This window comes from Mauremys reevesii, linkage group 6 (assembly GCF_016161935.1).
Source record: "Mauremys reevesii isolate NIE-2019 linkage group 6, ASM1616193v1, whole genome shotgun sequence".
Taxonomy (NCBI): Eukaryota; Metazoa; Chordata; order Testudines; family Geoemydidae; genus Mauremys; species Mauremys reevesii.
The window spans coordinates 25,010,953-25,030,402 of record NC_052628.1 but is presented as its reverse complement, the minus strand read 5'-3'; the positions used below and the strand labels follow the sequence as shown (position 1 = coordinate 25,030,402).

The 19,450-nt window shown below is 49.8% G+C and overlaps 1 protein-coding gene across 11 annotated transcripts in view; it reads left to right on the top strand.

Annotated features, from left to right (window-relative positions):
• CPLANE1 (ciliogenesis and planar polarity effector 1) overlaps positions 1-19,450 on the top strand; it is a 161,388-nt gene that overhangs the window by 116,080 nt on the left and 25,858 nt on the right. For 9 of the 11 annotated variants that reach the window (XM_039543543.1, XM_039543542.1, XM_039543537.1 and 6 more), the window contains 6 exons: positions 224-316; positions 1,430-1,551; positions 1,817-2,015; positions 2,663-2,904; positions 10,028-10,121; positions 11,104-11,265. In XM_039543543.1, coding sequence (XP_039399477.1) covers positions 224-316; positions 1,430-1,551; positions 1,817-2,015; positions 2,663-2,904; positions 10,028-10,121; positions 11,104-11,265 — 912 coding nt within the window. The remainder of the gene's footprint in view (positions 1-223; positions 317-1,429; positions 1,552-1,816; positions 2,016-2,662; positions 2,905-10,027; positions 10,122-11,103; positions 11,266-19,450) is intronic. The other 2 variants (XM_039543539.1, XM_039543541.1) reach the window with 2 other exon arrangements.

The window sequence follows — 19,450 nt, the reverse complement described above, 5'->3', positions numbered from 1 at the left end:
TGATTTCACTTGGCATTTTGTCCACATTATGGTTTAGATTTAGCAGTTTAGAGCTAAGATTTAGATCTTCGGCATTAGAATCTGGTTACTTTCTTTTTCTTATATAATTTCTGTTAATGGATAGTGAGCAAATGTTTCCTTTTTTCGGTTTCTGCTCTCCCAAGTGTAAAATGTTTCCTGTTCTAGTAATCCATTTTGATTTTATTTTTTCATATCAATCAAGTTCTCAAGTCATACCAGGATATAGAAACTGGCTCTGAAGACATAGTTTCTGAACTTAGTAAAAGCCAACCTATCACTTCTGTTCCTTCAACAGGTGTGCCTTCTTCCTTTCTTTGCAATTCTGTGGATTGCATGGGTTTTCTGTATACACTTTTGCATTATATAATGTTTTCAGTAGCTAAGTGGAGAATATCATGAAGACAACATTAATTTTAGTCCAATTGTTTTTAAAATCTAAATAAATAACAGTGATTTGTAATATGAAAATGTTGATTGTGACTGCATTTCATGACTTTGTAGTTCACATTGTTGTTCTCCTGCATTAGCAGATACGTTTGTGTTTTTACATATCTGTGTCATTTTCCAGTCGCTCCATATCTGAGCAGGCTGCCTTACTCAGTTTTTCCACTTACTGGCAGGAACAGTTTTTCCCCTGATCTGGCCTTGATTTTTCAAGAGAGGTTTTTTTTGCAGAATAGAATCTGATTTGTTCTTTGTGATAAAAACACTTCTCTTTTGTGCAAATTGGCGCTCAGGAGAAATTTTTTTATTTGTTTTTTTGCCAAATATAAGACCTTGAAAATGTGGATTGTAATGGGAATATCCTTTTAACCCCAAAGCTGTGCTACATCTTCCAGTTAGCATTTACAGACAACAAAAGGATTATTACTATAATTTTATTAATCTAGCCTACTCCCATAGAAATTAGAGATGAAAAGATCCATTAAATCACCTACGTACTTCCCCCTTCCAATACATGATTGTTCCCCACAAGTGCTTAGATTTTGATGGTTCCACTTCTCTTGTGAGACCATTCCACCATCTAATAGTTCAATACATTACGAAGATGTATGCTACAGTTTTTGCTAACAATGTGTTCTGGTGTGTTTTAGAGCAAGTGTCATGTTTGGGTTTTTTAACTATTTAATTGAACTGTTTCTGGAAACTAATAGAAGTTCACAGTTTCTTTGATATTATTGATTTTTAATTTTTTGTTTATTTTTTGTTTTGGTGATCATGTAATTATAATCAGCTTTATTGTGAATAAGTATTAAACAACACTATAGCATAGTATATCAATTTATTCTGGTCAAAGGGCTCTGATAACAGAAGCTTTCCTTTATTCTGAGTTAGTGAAATTGTTTTTCTAATATGCCAGGGATATTTACTGTATGTTGTATTCCTAACCATTATTTTATCCTCATAGAACATCTGGCTTCAAGAGTTCCTCAGATGTTGCCACCAGATATGTACTTAAACTTCAAGCTCCACACAGAAGTAGGGGAGAGACTTTTACCATCCTCTGTGTCTGATACTGCACGTGATTTGGTTAGTACTTAGAAATATTTTCTGATAATACAGTTATAACATGCTGTATGTAACCAGTTGTGTTATTTTGGGTTCGTCTCATCAGCATGAGTCGATTGCATGAAACTTTATAGAAAAATGACTGTTATCCAGTCTTTGAAATAAACAAGTATCTATTTCAACTCAAAAACAAAAGACAATGGATTAGAAAATGGGACAGTTAGCCACAGTACTACCCAGAATACATATTGTATAATTCATTTTAATTTTTCCTGCTGTGGTTCAGATTGGACACAAATATATCAATGTGATTGACATTGAAGACAGTGATCTCTTAAAGGATTTGCCTACTATAGTCGAATCTACAGAAGAGATGGTTACCACACAACAAAATGAGAACTTTGAAGTTCCATCTTCTGCAAAGCTGCATCACGTGGCAGCTTCTGTTACCAGTGCAGTTCCACCTAATGCATTTCAGAGAAAAGGTAACAATCACTTATTACTCTTTTATTTTTATTTTTTTTAGTTGAAAATAATTGCTGACAAAAATCCTTCATTATAGCACTGTTGCATTTCCGCATGAGACCTTCTGTCCTTCCCTCACCTTAGAGGCCATCCCTCCTAAGAAATTCTGCAGAATTCCCCTGTGCTTTCTCTTTCTCTTCGAGGTCATGTCTCTTCCTGAGAGATTCTATGATTCTTCACTATTCTCCCTAATGCCAGCTTCCTGCAGCGGAGCCACACTGCCATGGTATTCAGTAGTGTAGAGAGGAAGGTGGAGTCTATCAGAAGCTTCATGCAGTTACAACCTGCATTATGTTTTAGCAGAATTACCACTGCTTGCCAGAGTGATGGGGACACTGTGCCTCTCCCAGCCCTCCCTTCTAACACAAATCGCCAGACCTTCTGCAGGTCCTGGGATGCAGGAAGCGGTGACTAATCCCATTCTCCATGTAGGATGGGGGATATTTATTCACAGAAGGACCATTTACAATACGACTCCCATAGGGATGGTTCCTGCACTCCTCCAACCCACACCAAAAACATCAGCATAACTGATACATGCATACGCATTATTTAAATATTTACAGTTCACTGTATTATGTTTGTTCTTTTTTATTATTATTTTGAGATGACCATCAAAATGGTCTGTTCCCAGTGCAAGAAAGGGATGTAAAATCAGATGCTGTTAGAGACAATCTAACCTGGAATCTATTGCATGAGGATGTCAGCATCATTCACTCTACAGAACTATCAGCCAAAATCATTAGCAAAGAACACTTTTATACAAAACTGCAGGAAATGGATATACAACTGCAGGCATTACAGAACATAGCAGAAAATATGGAGAAGGATTTCAGCAATACTAAATTGGTATGTTCAGACTGCTCTGTATTTTTTTCCTTCTTTCAATTAAAATTAGAATTTACATTTTGGGATGATGATTTTATATACTTTAAGAAAGAGAGAATAATGGACTGTCCATTCACCCTTAGTGCTGGATCTCTTTCACCATGACATTTATTGAGTGTTTATTTTTATAAATAAAAATGTTTTATCAAGGGTACCTTAGATGCCCATTTTAGCATTTTTATAAATCTAATTATATAAATAAAATAAATACCATTTGATTATATAGTATATTTGGATTGCAGTGTATAAATCCTAGGAAATGCAATTTCTTATATGCCATGACAAAACATTAGAACCGAGAAACCAGCAAGAGTTTTGCCTCTTTATGGTACCTCTAGTTTAATTTTCTTATGAATTTTCCATCTAAAATTTGCCGAAGTTTAATCATCTATAAAACGTGGAAAATGTTGCTTTAGAACATCTGATGAATACTACAAAGTATTATTTATTATTTCAGTCAATTTAAAAGTATAACTGCAGTTTACTACAGAATGGAAGTAACTTTATTAACCTGAGCCAATAAATTCTGTTTTCAGCTGGCCAGATACCCAACTGGAGTTTAATCAGCATAGCTTTACTTCAGCAGAGCTATGCTGATTTACATCAACTGAGAATCTGGCCCAGCATGTAGTCTAGAATCACTTCAAGTGATGTTTCATAGCTATCTACTCTGTACATTATCATGCAAGCTGTTAGCACATCCAAAAAGATAATGAGGCAGTAAAGCATAAACTAACTGGAGTAGGAGAAGTTGAAAGCATTTAAAAATATTTTCGGGACAGTGACAAATGATGGATCAAATTTTAGCTTTATCAGTTTTGGTTTGGTTTGCACAGATATATTTCACACCTTCTGGAAACTCATGCGTTGCTAGAATTTTGAAATATCTGACCTAGAACATTTACATGGAAAGTTAGTGCGTAGCAAGTCAGGCTGTGAAACTGTAGTGCACCTTACTACTTATTTTAAATTAACCTTATGAGTATAGTTCAGATGAATAAAAATATGTATAAAAACAACCATGTTATAAGGGTGCACTTCTGAAAACAGGAAGGCTTGCCTATGCAGAGTGTTAGTTGAGTAGCAAACCAGGTTATGAGTCTCCTGCACACTAGCTTGCAGTGCATTAATTGGTTGGTTGGACTTGGCTATCACACTGTAAAAATTCTGTAGTGTACTTTGATGTCCTGCTGTTTGAAATGGATGTATGTCTAAGTGCACTGCTGAACACCTAGTGTATGGTAGCAGGTCTAGGTCTGCGCTTGTCCACGTGAACAGTTGTTAGAGACTTTTGTCTTAGCGGTATCTGTAGGGTCGGCTGTGGTGCCCCTTTGAGTGCTGCACTCATGCGCTGGTGTATCAGGCGCCGCTAACCCTACTCACTCTCAGTTCCTTCTTACCGCCCGTGACCGTTGGTTGGAGCGCCTTGTCTTGCATCGCAAGAGCATTAGTGGTTCTTTCAGCCCATTGTTCTGTCTCCTTTGTAGTTAATTGTTAGGTACTTAGTTTGGCCATTAAGTTAAGTGTTAGGTAGTAGTTTTAGTAGTTAAAGTCCTGGCTGGGACTTTGCTGTGGAGTGGGGCATGCCCTGTTCCCCAGGCTTTAAGCCATGTTCATTGTGTACCCAGGGTTGCCCATTAATGACCCCCCACAATAGCTGTTTAAAGTGTCTGGGGGAATCACACAGAAAAGGAAAGTGCAAAATCTACAAAATCTTTCGCCCTCGAACTCAAAAGGAGCGGGATAGCCACTCCCAGGGGTAGCAGGGGATCCTGGCCCCTTGTAGGGCCACCTGTGCCTGAGGTGCCCCTGCCGGCCAAGGAACAAGTAGGCCGGCCAGCACTGCAGATGCCAAGCCAGGCGATGGACTTGGTTAAGGCCTAGACCTCTAAGGGGTAGCTGGTTATCAGACTTCCCTCTAAAGCAACGGAGCATCCTTGGACCGCAGATGTCAATCCCCATCATCGCGGCCTAGGAACCCAGTGCCACAGCCTCAGTCTCTGGTTAGAAGAACCAGATCCCTAACAGCAAGGTCGCCACCTACAAGGCACGGGACACCCAAGTCACGATGGCAATCCCCTTACTCGCTGGGCCTCCCACCAGAGATTGCCATGGTGCAGATCCCCATTGCCTAGGCGGTCCTACCGGCATTGATCCCTCATGGTGCGGGATCATTCCTGGTCATGGCACCAGTCTCCAACTCCCTGGTACTGCTCTTCAGGCAGGCACCATTCCTTGCCCTTTCCTTACCGGTCGCCGATGAGGGTCAGCCAATGGACTCAGTCATCTATGGCTCTGCCCTGGTCGCCAGAAGGGCAGTGATCCGAGTTGGTGGGAGAGTTCAACCCCTCACCCAGAAGAGGCGAATTGTCAGCGGCCTGTAAGACAGGCACAGCTCCGGCAGCGGCAGAAGAAGGAAGTGGCCCTCAGTGGCAGTACTGGAGGCCATGAGGTGTACCCGTCATGCCGGTCCCGCCGTTCCTCTCAGGCCGCATCGGACAACTGCCTCTGGACCAGCCGGCACTGGTATCAGAGCATGGTGCTGAGTCTGTCACAAAAATGTCACAATGGGCCCCAATGCCCAAGGAGCCATCCCCGGGCAGGCAAAGGGAAGCTGCCCCACCCCCTGTGGTACAGTCATCTTTGTTGTTTCTGGATGAGGCGGTAGCGAGTCCCACGCAAGCAAGCAGCCCTCCTGATGACTTCAAAGAGTATGAGGCCCTGCTCAAAAGGGTGGTTGCTAACCTGAACTTGGAGGTCGAGGAGCTAGCAGAAGAGTCCAATGACCTCTTCAACATCATACCCTCCTCCACCGCGGCCCGGGTTGTGTTCCCCATCCTCCCAAGGGTCTTGAAAATTGCCTCTTCCATTCCGCCTACCTCCAAAAAAGTGGAAAAGAAATATTATATCCTGGCAAAGGGATTTGAATATCTGTACCCCCACCCTCCAGCAGGGTCCCTGGTAGTGTCTGTCAACAAAAGGCACAGGCAGGGCCAGGCCAGTGGCACACTCAAAAATAAAGACGCCAAGAGATTGGACTTGTTTGGCAGGAAAATTTATTCAACAGCCAGCCTGCAATTTCGGATGTCTAACCATCAGGCCCTGCTAGGCAGGTACAACTTCAGCTGGTGGGACTCCATCAGCAAGTTCAAGGAGGGCTTTCCACAGGACCAAGCCTAAGAGTTTGCCACCTTGGTGGAAGAGGGCAAAGCGGTGGTGAGAGGCACCCTCTAGATGGCCTGGGACCCTATGGTCTCAGAGGCCAGGGTGGTCACTTCTGTGGTGGTCATGAGGTGCAGGTCCTGGTTACAGCCCTCCAGGCTATCCCAGGAGATGCAGGCTAGCCTTCAGGACTTCCTGTTTGAGGGAGCAGGGCTCTTCTCGAAGCTGACTAGGGTGACCAGATGTCCCGATTTTATAGGGACAGTCCTGATTTTGCGGTCTTTTTCTTATATAAGCTCCTATTACCTCGCACCCCCTTTCCCGATTTTTCGCACTTGCTGTCTGGTCACCCTAGAGCTGACAGACACGCAGCTCCACGGCCTTAAAGACTCCTGTGCCACCTTCTGGTCCTTGGGCCTGCACACCACTCAACAGGCTAGAAAACCATTCCGGCTTCCACCTCCGTCAAGGTCATGGGTGCTATGTTTCCTCAAAGCTGCGCAGCAGCCTATTAAGTACCATGCAGGCGCTCAGCGCTGCGGCAGGGAGAGATTCCTCTCTCCGCAGCCGAGGGAGAGGCGCCCCTCCACCAGCCCCATCCCGTTCTGGATCTGCTGTGAAGGTGGGAAAGGTGTCTTTCCCGTGGCCCTGGCCCGGACCCGCCATGCTGGGGAGGGGAGGCAGGCACCCCTGTCCCAATTCAGCCCTGGCCTAGATCTGCCATGTCTGTAGGAGAGGCACCCCTCCTCCCCAACCCAGGTGCTGCTGCTTGGAGAGAGAGCTGGGGGGTTCTCTCTTCCTGTCAGCCCCGGGCAGCCTGCACCCCAAACCTCTAATCCCCAGCCCCACCCCAGAGCCCGCACCCCTGGCTAGCGCCCTCTCCCACCACACACCCCAACTCTCTGCCCCAGCCCTGAGCCCCATCGCACACTCCGAACCACCTCGGTCCCAGCCCTGACAAATGAATTTTGTTATGTGCACCAATATGGAGATATGTCACACATCCCCTCCATATTGGTGCACATAACAAAATGCATTCCACACATGGGTGGGAAAAATTAGAGGGAACACTGGCGGGGTGTCCCCTGATCCAGCTCCTACAGAAAGAAGAAGAAAGACAAAGCGGTTTTAGCGAAGGCACCCTTTGTCTTCCCGTTCCTCTGCACAGCTTGGCCCCTCCAGAGACCAGGGCAGCCAGAAATGGGTATTTTGAGTATGTGCCTGAGGACGGCGCCCAGCTACTGCCCAGGATCTACCCCTCTGCTTTTTCCTCGACTGTCTACGCTCCTTCCAGGCGGCCTGGCCACGGCTGACCTTGGACCATTGGGTGCTCGACACAATTTCTTTGGGTTATACCCTGCAATTCATGTCTGACCCTCCCTCCCATCCCCCTTTCCCGTCCCTCTTCAGGGACCCCTCTCACGAGCAACTACTCATGCAAGAGGTCGAGCGCCTCCTGCTCCGGGCGGGTGGTGGAGGAGGTGTCTCCAGACATGAGAGGGAAAGAGTTCTACTCCCGTTATTTCCTAATCCCAAAAGCAAACAGAGGCCTCGGATCCATTCTAGACCTGCAGCACCTCAAGAAGTCTCTCAAAAAGTTAAAGTTCCGCATGGTCTCCCTAGCCTCCATTATCCCCTCCCTGGATCTGGGAGCCTGGAATGCCACCCTCGACTTAAAGGATGCATATTTCTATTTTCCCGGAGCACAGGCATTTCCTCTGTTTTTTGTTGGGCCACTGCCATTTTCAATTCACGCCACTGTTCTTTGGCCTGTTGTCGGCACCAAGAATGTTTACAAAGTGTATAGTGCCAGTGGCCGCTTACCTGAGGCAAAAAGGCATACAGATTTGCCTGTACCTCAATGACTGGTTAATAAAAGGCCGATCCCGGGATCAGGTACGTCATCATCTCGACCTGGTTTGCTCCACCAGTTGCGACCTGGGGCTGTTAATAAATGAGACAAAGTCAACCTTAGTCCTGATGCAGCGCATAGAGTTAATTGGAGCAATCCTTGACTCTACCTGGGCCAGGGTTTTCCTCCCCTAAACCCAATTCTAGGCCATGGTGGACCTGATCTCGTGTACACAAACTCACCCTCTCACCACCGCTCATACATGCCTGTGGCTGCCGGGCCATATGGCTGCCATAACTTACATGGTTCGGCATGTGTGACTCCACCTCAGGCCTCTCCAGGCGTGGCCGGCGTCAGACTACATCCCCAACAGACACAGCATGGACCGTGTAGTCAAGGTCCCGGACAACGTTCTGTTGTCACTTGCATGGTGGCAAAACCCTGCATCACTGCTGGAAAGAGCCCCATTGATTACACTCATCTCCGATGCTTCAGACCTGGGGTGGCGAACCCACCTAGGCAATCTCAGCACGCAAGATCATTGGTCCCAGCTCACTACACACCAATTGTTCACTACACACCAATGTCAGGAAGGTCCGCTTCACCTGCCACACCTTCCTATCTCACCTAAAGAGCAGGGTGGTCCAAGTCCTGATGGACAGTATAGTGGCTATGTTCTATATCAACAAGCAAGGTGCAGGGGGTTGGGATGCAGGAGGGGGTACAGGGTGCTGGCTCTGGGAGGGGGGTCAGAGCTGGGGCACAGGGTGGTGGCTCCAGGAATGGGCTCAGGGCTGGTTTGGGGTGATGGCTCTGGAGGGATCTCAGGGTTGGGGTTTGGGCTGTAGGAGGGGGATCGGGGTGCAGGAGGGGTCTTGGGTTGCTGGCTCTGGGACGGGGCTCAGGGCTGGGGGTTGGAGTGCGGCATCCCGCTGGGCAGCACTTACCTCCAGCAGCTCCTGGTCGGCAGTGCAGCGTGGCTGCCACTAAGGCAGGCTCCCTGCCTACGCTGGCCCCACACTGCCCCTAGAAGGGGCCAACATGTCCCTGTGGCCCCTGGGGGCGGGCGGGCAGCACGTGGCTCTGGGCACTGTCCCTCTCTGCAAGCTCCGCTCACGCAGTTCCCATTGGCCATAGCTCCTTGTTCCCAGCCTATGGGAGCTGCAGGGGCAGAGCTTGCAGGCCGGAGCAGCGCACGGAGGGCGATCCCTGTTCCTCGCCCTGGGGCTGCACTGGCTGCTTTCGGGAGTTGCATGGGGCCGGAGCAGGCAGGGAGCCCTGCTGTGCTACCAGAGATTGCAATCGACCGGTTGGTGACCACTGCGCTAGACTGTGAACTCTGAACCGCAGAGGATACTGCTCATGAGTCATCTAGAATGGAATCAACATGAGCAAGCACTTGAAGAGGAAAAAACGGCTACCTACCTTCTGTAACTTATTCTTCAAGATGTGTTGCTCATGTCCATTCCATTACCCACCCTTCTGCCCCTCTGTCAGAATTGCCAGCGAGAAGGAACTAAGAGAGGGTAGGATTGGTGGCACCTGATATACCAATGCATGAGTGCGGCACTCAAGGCGGTGCCACAGCAGACCAAATGGATACCTCTAAGAGAAAAGTCCCCAACGATTGTGCACGTGGGCATGCACGCACCTAGAATGGAATGGATATGAGCAACACACCTCAAAGAACAACAGTTACAGAAGGCAGGTAACCATTTTTTCCACACTCTGACTTGCTACGCACTAACTCTCCATGTAGACAAGCCCTTAAGCATGAGCTTAATGGGACTACTCATGTGAATAGTATTGTAAACATTAGCAGGGTAAAGTCTTTAAAGATTTAGCTGTTTATGTGAACTGATTGAACAAGACTCAATTAGGGCTCTTTGCCGCCTCTCTCAGCCAGATTATTTATTTAGTTGAAAATGTTTTGAATAACATTTATGAAAATGTTAAATAAATATTTTGGTTTAAAACAATCCTTTCATGAATATGTGATATATAATTGTTTCATTTAAACAAAACATTAATCAAAAATACTTTTATCAAGTGTGTGGGTTCTTTTCTTAGATAGTAAAAACAATAGAAGATTTAGGAATGGCTGCCAGTCCGAACTTGGGTGCAGCTTCCTTGTTCTCTGAAGATGCGGGAGTTATTGATGAAGGTATGTGTCCTGCTAAATGAGGAGTTGTGGGCCCTGTGCTGAATCATGGAATTTTGCAAATTTATTACCACTTAAAATAATGTTACCTCAGTTATAAAATTGGGAAAAGATCAGTTTACCAATCAAGAAGATGTAAAATGAAAGTTAGAAAATTAAAGTACTGATATAAGGGGAATTTACTCAACCACATTGGACTAGAAATTATTTATATACTTTTAATTGTTTCCATGACTAAGATGCAGGACCTAATCTTGGGTTTTAGAGGAAATGGTTCTTATTGCAGTTGTTTTGTAAAATCAACTGCAGGGCTTGCATTGGCTTCCACACTAATTTTGTAAGACATCATAATTTGGCCTCTGAATGTTTTCCCTATGTTATAATAAAATTTCATTATTCATGCCGTTTTGGTGGCTAAAAGGATATAATATTACCCTTTGGCATGACTTACTAAAAGGTCACATCAGTTAAATTGGTTTCTTAGTGGTGAGGTATTGATTATGTAATTGATTATTTTTGTCTAGAAAATGGATTGAAAATACTTATATGGGTAGCTCTGCTGCACTGTACTATTAATTGAGGCCAAGAGGGAACATATTATGATTTCATATCAAATATATGGCCAGATCATGGCTACATTCTGTATTGATACACAAAATTGATCCATGACCCACTGCACAGATGAGCCACAATTTAGTCCTTCACATGGGCAGGCTACCATGTACTCGGCAGCTCCAGGAGCCACAGTGACTCCTGGAGCTCAGACTGGGGCAGTATGGCTCCATACTTCAACTGGTTAACTTTCAGCAGCACAGTGATCTGAATACATTGGGTTTGGGGGGTTTTTTTTGGTTAGAAGGGTATATTAATCAATCCATAACACAAATTCATAAATATATTAGTTCACTGCATTTTCTGGTTTTTGTCTGGATTTTTTTTTACTATGTTTTACTTACTGTGTCTATTAATTCTTCTGTTGCATCAGCACGTTACGTGAGCTCTGTGGACTTTGAAGATCTTATGGATGAAGAAGAGGAGGGTTCAAGACCTGAATATTCTGTAACCCGTTATACAGCCTTGCAAGCTCACTCTCTTTCTCCTGCAACTTCATCTGCTAACCTTCTGAGTCATATAAAGTCATCATCTGGTATCATTCTTTAATTTACCCTTTTCCCCCTTTGCTTGTTAAAAAGCAAGTAGACACATTTCTTTGTGTTGCTGCAATCTTTCTCATTGTCTGGCTATGCTGGAAGGAGGAGAGGAGGAGACACTGGTTGTGGTTTAATTAGGCTGCAAATTTATTACTAAATGTCTGGGAGTACCCAGCAGATAACATTGTACAGTGCAGGTAATTCCATAATCATTTACATATACCCAGGGAGACTGTTGGGACCTCCTCCACTCCCCTTGAATGAGGGTTAATGGAGCTAAATGGGGGAGAGGTTGAGTACCTGCCATACCCAGTCATAAGAGTCCTGACCTCACAGCAACCTGTCCTCCCACAGTTTCCCCTCTTTCAATGAATACCTCCTTTGTCTTTTTTCCCAGTCTATTTTATCTGATCACTGTATCCATTCCCGATGGAGTACCTGCACTTACATAATGAGTTGTGACATCATAGCCCCCCCCCCTTTTGTTCTTCCCTCCTCCCCCAAAACTCCAGTCCACTGTGGGAAATGCAAAAAAAACAACCTACCTTGCCTTTGCCAAACTGGCAGTGAGGGAAAACTCCTTCCCAGACCCCCCAAAGGAGAAACTAGCATAATGCCCAAAGTGGATCATAATGAAAACCTGGTATTTCAACTACTTATACTGCTGGACAGGTGGGTGGTGCTCTGCCTGTCCAGGCAAAAAGAGGGCTTTCACTGCTCAGATATGAGCATAAACAGTCCCCCTCTCTTCCCATCACCTCGGGGAGGGGTAATAGGTCAGCATCCCCATGCTGACCTGGGATGGAGCTTCCTCCATGTTGCAGGTAACTCTCTGGCTCTCTAACCACCCTTAAAGGAGCAACACAATCTCTCTGCCAAGCCCAACAAAAGTCCTCATGGCTTAGTGTGTGGTGAGATCATTAGCATTATGTGAAGTATCATGGTGGCAATATGTTCGTAAAGATCAGTTTGCAACTTTTCGCGGTTGCTTGATTTATGCATTCAGAAGTGTAGAAGCACTGTTTTTGTAACCCATGCACATATGTTTAATGTACAGATGTACGTTAATGTTTGATGACAGTCCAGAGGGGTATTATATCCTGTGTTATGTCCAAAGATGCCTCCATTAGAATGTTGTTGAAGGAAAGTAAATAATTTTGGGTCTGATTCTGCCAGCATCCCCTCTTTTTTATCTGCCCAGTGACTTGAGATGAGAATTTAACTCCAGTCCACCACATAGCGGTGAAATGTGTTGCTGTATGTCACTAATACCAGTTCTTCTTCGAGTGGTTGTTCATGTCCATTCAAAGTAGGTGTGCGCGCGCTGCGTGCACGCCAGCCGGAAGATTTTCCCCTAGCAGCGTCCGTAGGGTCGGCCCTGGCGCCCCCTGGAGTGGCGCCAGTATGGCACCCTATAAAGAGGCCCGCTGACCAGCACCCCCTCAGTTCCTTCTTACCGCCGGTGATGGCTAGCTGGAACTTCTCTTGCGCATAGCAAGTTTGCAGTGTCCTATCCTTATGTATAGTCCGTGTATATAGTTGCATTATAGTTAGTTTACCTGGATCATTGTATATAGTTCTTCGTAGTTGGGGGGGTCCCCCCCCCAAGTTTTCGTCGCCCGCTGGGGCATGCCCGGGTCCCCCGGGTTTAAACTCTGCAAGGACTGCGGGAAATTCATGCCCAAGAGTGACCCGCACTGCTTGTTTGAGGTGCCTCGGAGAGAGCCACAAAAGGACCGGTGCTCTATCTGTAGAGGCTTCTGCCGAGAACTCTCAAGGACAGAGCTCAAAGACTTAGGGTCCTCCTGATGGAGGCTGCCTTGCGGCCACCCTCGGACCTGGAACCGGCCGAGGCGGTGCCCAGCACGTCTTCCTCGGTGCGGAGCGCCCTGGCACCAGCTTGAGGACTTAGGACCCAGCCCAAGTCGTCAAAAACCCGGCACCGGACAGAGTCAGGTCATAGGAAGTCGGCCTCAGTGCGGCAACGCTCACTGTCGCCGGTGCCTGCCAAGAGGAGGAAGCTGCTGAGGGAACGGTCACCCCACCAGGATCCGAGACCGACGCCGTCCGCGGGTGCAAGCGGACAGGCTAGGCTACAGCCCTCAGCGGCTCCATCGACTCCCGCACTGCAGAGAGGGCAGTCGAGTCCGGACCAGCCTAAATCCCCAGACCTCAGCAGAGACTTGTGCCCCCCTTCGATGCCAGAGGTGTTCGAGACGGCCTCAGATTTGACGGGACTCCCGGCGCCATCCTCCCCGCACCATAGGGAGTTGCCTACCGTGGTCCGTCCTCCAGTACAATCAAAGGGCAAGCTGGCCATGCTGTCGCCTCCCTCCCCGCACCGCGCCACCAAGGTGGCACCGGACCAGATGAGAGGCTCCCCGCCGCCTCCGCACCGCTCTCCAACGGCACTGGGTGCTGCTCCCCCCAGGTCCTCGTACTCAGAGACCTCAGACTCAGAGGCAGACTCCTACCACTCCAGCCGGTCACGGAGCAGGAGATCGGTTTCGGGGGCGAGCCACCAGCGTTACCCGCAGTGGCAGCAACAATGGCAGCCGTCCTCGCAGTGGCCGTTTTGGACTCCCTGGGCCTACCACCAGTCGGTAGGCCAGGCATTTGGTCCTCGATCAAGGTCGGCCTTGGTGTCCTCGGCGTCGGTGGCCCCGGCGCAGCTGCCTCCTCCACCGTCTCCCGGGAGGGGTGTGCCATTTCCAAGTTCAGCACCCCCTGGCCGGGCAGCGGCACCAGCAGTGGCTTCAGTTCGGGCTCCGCAGGCACCGCCCGATACGCCAAGCCGCTCACTGGCAACCCCGGTACCGGTTGCGGTGCCGCATTTGGAATCGGAACCGGCACTGCAACCACAGTACCGTGTGCCGCAGGACCCCGAAAGGCTGCATGCACCGGAGAAAGGACCGATCCATGTAATTTCCTCATCTTCCTTCCCGGACGAAGCGGTCTTGGGTCACGGCTGCGGCACCGGCCCTAGAGGACACTCGAATCCTCCAACAATTGCTGCGGCGAGCAGCTCAGAGCCTCGCAAACCAAGCGGAGGAAATCGAGGTGGACGCGGACCCTGTAGTAGACATCCTGGCTCCCTCAGGGCCATCCAGGGTGGCCCTCCCGCTGATAAAGACTATAGCGGATACATCCTGCACCTTATGGCAAATGCCAGCCTCACTGGCCCCTACTGCCAAGAGGACGGAGCGCCGCTATTTCGTCCCTTCTAAAGGGCACGAACACCTGTACACCCCCCCAGACTCCCTGGTAGTGGATGCGGCCAACCAGCGGGAGCATCAAGGGTTTCAGGGGTCAACACCAAAGAGCAGGGACGCTAAAAGACTCGAGCTCTTTGGCAGAAAGGTGTACTCCACGGCGGGCTTACAACTCCACCTTGCCAACCAACAGGCAATTGTAAGCCGATATGGTCATAACATGTGTTCAGCCATGTCGAAGTTTACGGAGCTCCTTCCCCAGGACTCGAGGTCAGAGTTTTGAGCCCTAGTGGAGGAGGGAAAGCTGATCTCCCGAGCCTCTCTCCAGGCTGCCTTAGATGTGGTGGACTCAGCCTCGCGCACCCTGGCCATGGGCCTGGTCATGCGGCGGGGAGCCTGGCTCCAGGTCTCGGGCCTGCCCTATGAGGTCCAGCAGACAATTCAAGACCTCCCCTTCGAGGGGCAGATGCTATTTTCAGAAAAAACGGACAAATGTCTGCATAGCCTAAAGGCTCGCTGGGCTTGCATACCCCTGCAACCCAGCGCAGACAGTTTAGGCCGCAGACGGCCCCGTGCCCATACCAGCCACAGACTCGCCAGGAGCTGGGGCGCAGGTGGGGCAGAAATGGCAGGAGGCGCCACCAACGCCACCCCTCCGGCCAGGCATCTGGTTAATCGAGACCACCATCAGGGCCTAGACCCCCTATTTGATGGTACGGTCGAGGGTGACCTACCTATCGAGACTCTGGATCCTTCTACCCCTACCTTTGGGTCACGTCTGTCCCCCTTCTACCATGCCTGGTCCCAAATCACGTCGGACAGCTGGGTGCTCCGCACGGTAGAGAGGGGATATTCTATCCAGTTCTCCTCCCTCCCGCCCCACCAGCCCCCCCCTCCGTCCCTCTTCAGGGACCCATCTCACGAGCAACTTCTAACTCAAGAAGTGAAGTCCCTCACGGAGGCAGGGGCGGTGGAGGAAGTCCCTCGGGAGCTCAGGGGCAAAGGCTTCTACTCCCGGTATTTCCTAATACCAAAGGCGAAAGGGGGCCTGAGTCCCATCCTAGACTTGCGGTGGCTGAACAAGTTTGTGCGAAAGCTCAAGTTCCGTATGGTCTCCCTGTCCTCGATTATTCCCTCCCTGGATCCAGGAGATTGGTATGCTGCCCTCGACTTAAAGGACGCTTATTTCCACATTGCCATAATTCCCCGACACCGTTGGTACCTCAGGTTTGTTGTGGCCGACGTCCATCTGCAGTTCACGGTGCTCCCGTTCGGCCTGTCAGCTGCTCCAAGGGTCTTCACGAAGTGCATGGTAGTCGTGGCGGCCTTCCTGCGCAGGCGGGGCATCCAGGTATTCCCCTACCTGGACGACTGGCTCATAAAGGGCCGCTCCAAGGAGCAGGTGGAGACCCAGGTGTTGTTCATCAGGCAGACCTTTCTCGATCTCGGCCTCCTCTTGAACGAAGCCAAGTCCACCCTGTCTCCAACGCAATGCATAGAGTTCATAGGAGCAGTTCTGGACTCCACCCACGCCAGAGCGTACCTGCCGGAATCTAGGTTCCGTGCGATTTCCAAGCTCATCCTCGGACTGCACCGCGCCCTGGTTACCACGGTGCGAGTTTGCCTCCGGCTGTTGGATCACATGGTGGTGTGCACCTATATGGTAGACCATGCCAGACTCCAGCTTCGCCCGCTACGGTCCTGGTTAGCGACAGTTTGTCGTCCGGCCAGGGACCCCTTGGACTCAGTGGTGTCCATTCCCCGCTTGGTGCTAAGCTCGCTGCGGTGGTGGCTTGACCCGCAGAAAGTGTGCATGGGTGTCCCCTTCGCTGCCCCTCAGCTCTCCCTCTCCCTGGTAACGGATGCCTCAGATCGGGGTTGGGGAGCGCACCTGGGACACCTCAGGATGCAGGGCTTGTGGTCGCTGGAGGACCTTGAGTTGCATATCAATGTCAGGGAGCTGAGAGCGGTTCGCCTGGCTTGTTTGACCCTCCGGTCCCACCTGGCCGGCAGATGTGTTTCAGTCCTCTCGGACAACACGGTGGCAGTCTTTTATATCAACAAACAGGGGGGTGCACGCTCCTCTCCCCTGTGCAGGGAAGCCCTCGCGCTGTGGGATTTCTGCATCCAGAATGCTACCCACCTGATGGCGTTCTACCTTCCGGGGGAGCAGAACAGTTTGGCAGACACCCTCAGCTGCTCGTTCCGGGGTCACGAGTGGTCCCTCCGATGGGATGTGATGCGCTCAATTTTCCAGCTCTGGGGTTTTCCCCGGTTAGACCTGTTCGCCTCGAGGGAAAACAGGAAGTGCCGTCGGTTCTGGTCCTTCTTGGGCCGCAGTCAGGGGTCTCTGTTGGACGCCTTCCTTCAGTCTTGGGGGATCAGTCTGCTCTACGCCTTTCCTCCGATCCCCCTGATACACAGGGTGATTTTGAAGATTCGCAGGGATCACGCGAGGGTAATCCTGATAGCTCCGGCGTGGCCGCGCCAGCATTGGTACACGTCACTACTGCACATGTCCGTTCAGGCGCCCCTAACGCTGCCCCTGCTCCCCGACCTGATCACGCAGGACCAGGGCTCCCTCCGCCACCCAAACCTCGAGTCCCTTCACCTCACAGCCCGGATGCTCCGTGGCTGAACTCGGTGGAGATGCAGTGCTCCCAGCAGGTCAGACAAGTGCTACTCGGTAGCAGGAAACCGTCAACTAGGGCCACCTACCTGGCCAAATGGAAGCACTTCTCCATCTGGTCGGGTCAGCGGGGTCACGATCTGCTGGGGGTCCCAATCGCCATTGTCCTAGACTATTTGCTCCACCTAAGACAACTGGGCCTCTCCCTTTCCTCCATTCATGTCCACTTGGTGGCCATCTCGGCTTTTCATCTGGGAGAGGGGGGTGCCTCGGTGTTTGCGAACCTGCTGGTCGGGCGTTTCCTCAATGGTATGGACAGGTTATTCCCGCATGTTCGTCAGCCGACCCCTGCTTGGGACCTGAATCTGGTCCTTTCCACCCTCTCGGGGCCTCCCTTTGAGCCTCTGGCTTCGTGCTCCCTGTTGTACTTGTCGTACAAGACCGCCTTCCTGGTGGCGATCACCTCGGCCAGGAGGGTGTCGGAGCTCAGGGCGTTAACATCTGAGCCCGCGTACACTGTCTTCTATAAGGACAAGGTCCAACTTAGACCTCATCCGGCTTTCCTACCCAAGGTCGTTTCACAGTTTCTCCCGGTGTTTTATCCGAAACCACACTCTTCCAATGAGGAGCGGAGGTTACATTCCCTTGATGTCTGCAGGGCCTTGGCTTTTTACATCAAGCATACCAAGCCGTTTAGACGCTCGACTCAGCTCTTCATCGCAGTGGCAGATAGGATGAACGGGCTCCCGGTCTCCTCTCAGCGCATCTCTTCGTGGATCGCGACCTTTATCTGGGAATGCTATCGTATAGCTACGACCCCTGTCCCTCTGGTCATGGCCCACTCCACTATAGCGCAGGCCTCCTCTGTGGCGTTCCTGGCTCAGGTCCCGACTCAGGAGATTTGTAGAGCGGCCACGTGGTCCTCCATCCACACGTTCTTGTCTCACTACGCCATCACGCACCAGGCTAGGGATGATGCAGCCTTCGGTCATGCAGTGCTCCAGTCAGCAGTGATCTCCGACCCCACCACCTAAGATTAGGCTTGTGAGTCACCTACTTTGAATGGACATCAACAACCACTCGAAGAAGAAAAAATGGTTACGCACCTTTTAGTAACTGTTGTTCTTCGAGATGTATTGTTCATGTCCATTCCAATACCCACCCTCCTGCCCCTCTGTCGGAGTGCCGGCAAGAAGGAACTGAGGGGGTGGAGGGTCGGCGGGCCCCTTTATAGGGCGCCATAGTGGCGCCACTCCAGGGGGCGCCAGGACCGACCCTACGGACGCTGCTAGGGGAAAATCTTCCGGCTGGCGTGCACGCAGCGCGCGCACACCTACTTTGAATGGACATGAACAACACATCTCGAAGAACAACAGTTACTAAAAGGTGGGTAACCGTTTTTTCCCTTAGCTGTATCCTAGCCTGAATGTTCATTTTATTTCATCTAGCCTCATTTCAATGTGCAAAGTAAATATTTGTACTGACATTACAGTTCTCTTTGGCTGTATGTGCAATGACAATTCTCTTGCCTTTCTCTTCTTTCACATTCTTAGTTATTATATGTACTTTTGGTGAGTGACTATGAATCTAGCTCTCAAGCTGTAACAGCCTCGCTAATGGTTTTAAAATAGTGCCCCCCGTGGAGGGGTGTGATGGGGCTCTGGCCAGCCCCCATAGAGGGCGGGGAGGGAGTGCCACCCAACACTGCTCTGCCCCCAGCTCTTCTCTGGCCATGGCTGCAGCTCTGCTTCCATCCGTAGCCCCGGCCACAGCCGCAGCTTCGGCTCCGGCTGCAGCTCTGCTTCTGGCCACTGCTCCACTCCCAGCTCCAACCCTAGCCACAGGTTGGACCCAGCTCTTGGCCCTAGCTCAGCTCCTGGCCCCAGTCCTGCCTCCTCTCCCAGCTCCACTCCTGGCCCTGGCTCCTCTCACTGTTCTGGCTCCACTCCTGGCTCCGGCCCTAGTCCAGCTCTGCCCTCATTATCGCTCTCTCTCCCCAGGCCAGCTCCACGTTGAGCCCCAGCTCCTCCCTCCTCCCCAGTTCTGCCCCAAGCTCCTCTGCTGAGCCAATTGTTCAGTAATGGAGGGAGGCGCCAACAGATTCCAATACTGATAAAGCGGGGCACAGCAGGAAAAGTGTTGGCACCACTGTTTTCAAATCTCAGCTCCCAAGTGAAATCTGCTTATAAGCAGTGAACATCAAACGATATAAAAAGCCAGACTGATTATATAATTGTTACTAAATTGTATTTAAAAGTAGAGCTGTAACTATCAAACTAAGGGCCAAGATTGATCTTTGTTACACTGAATGTCTCTGACCACTAAGTAGCAATAGTGATG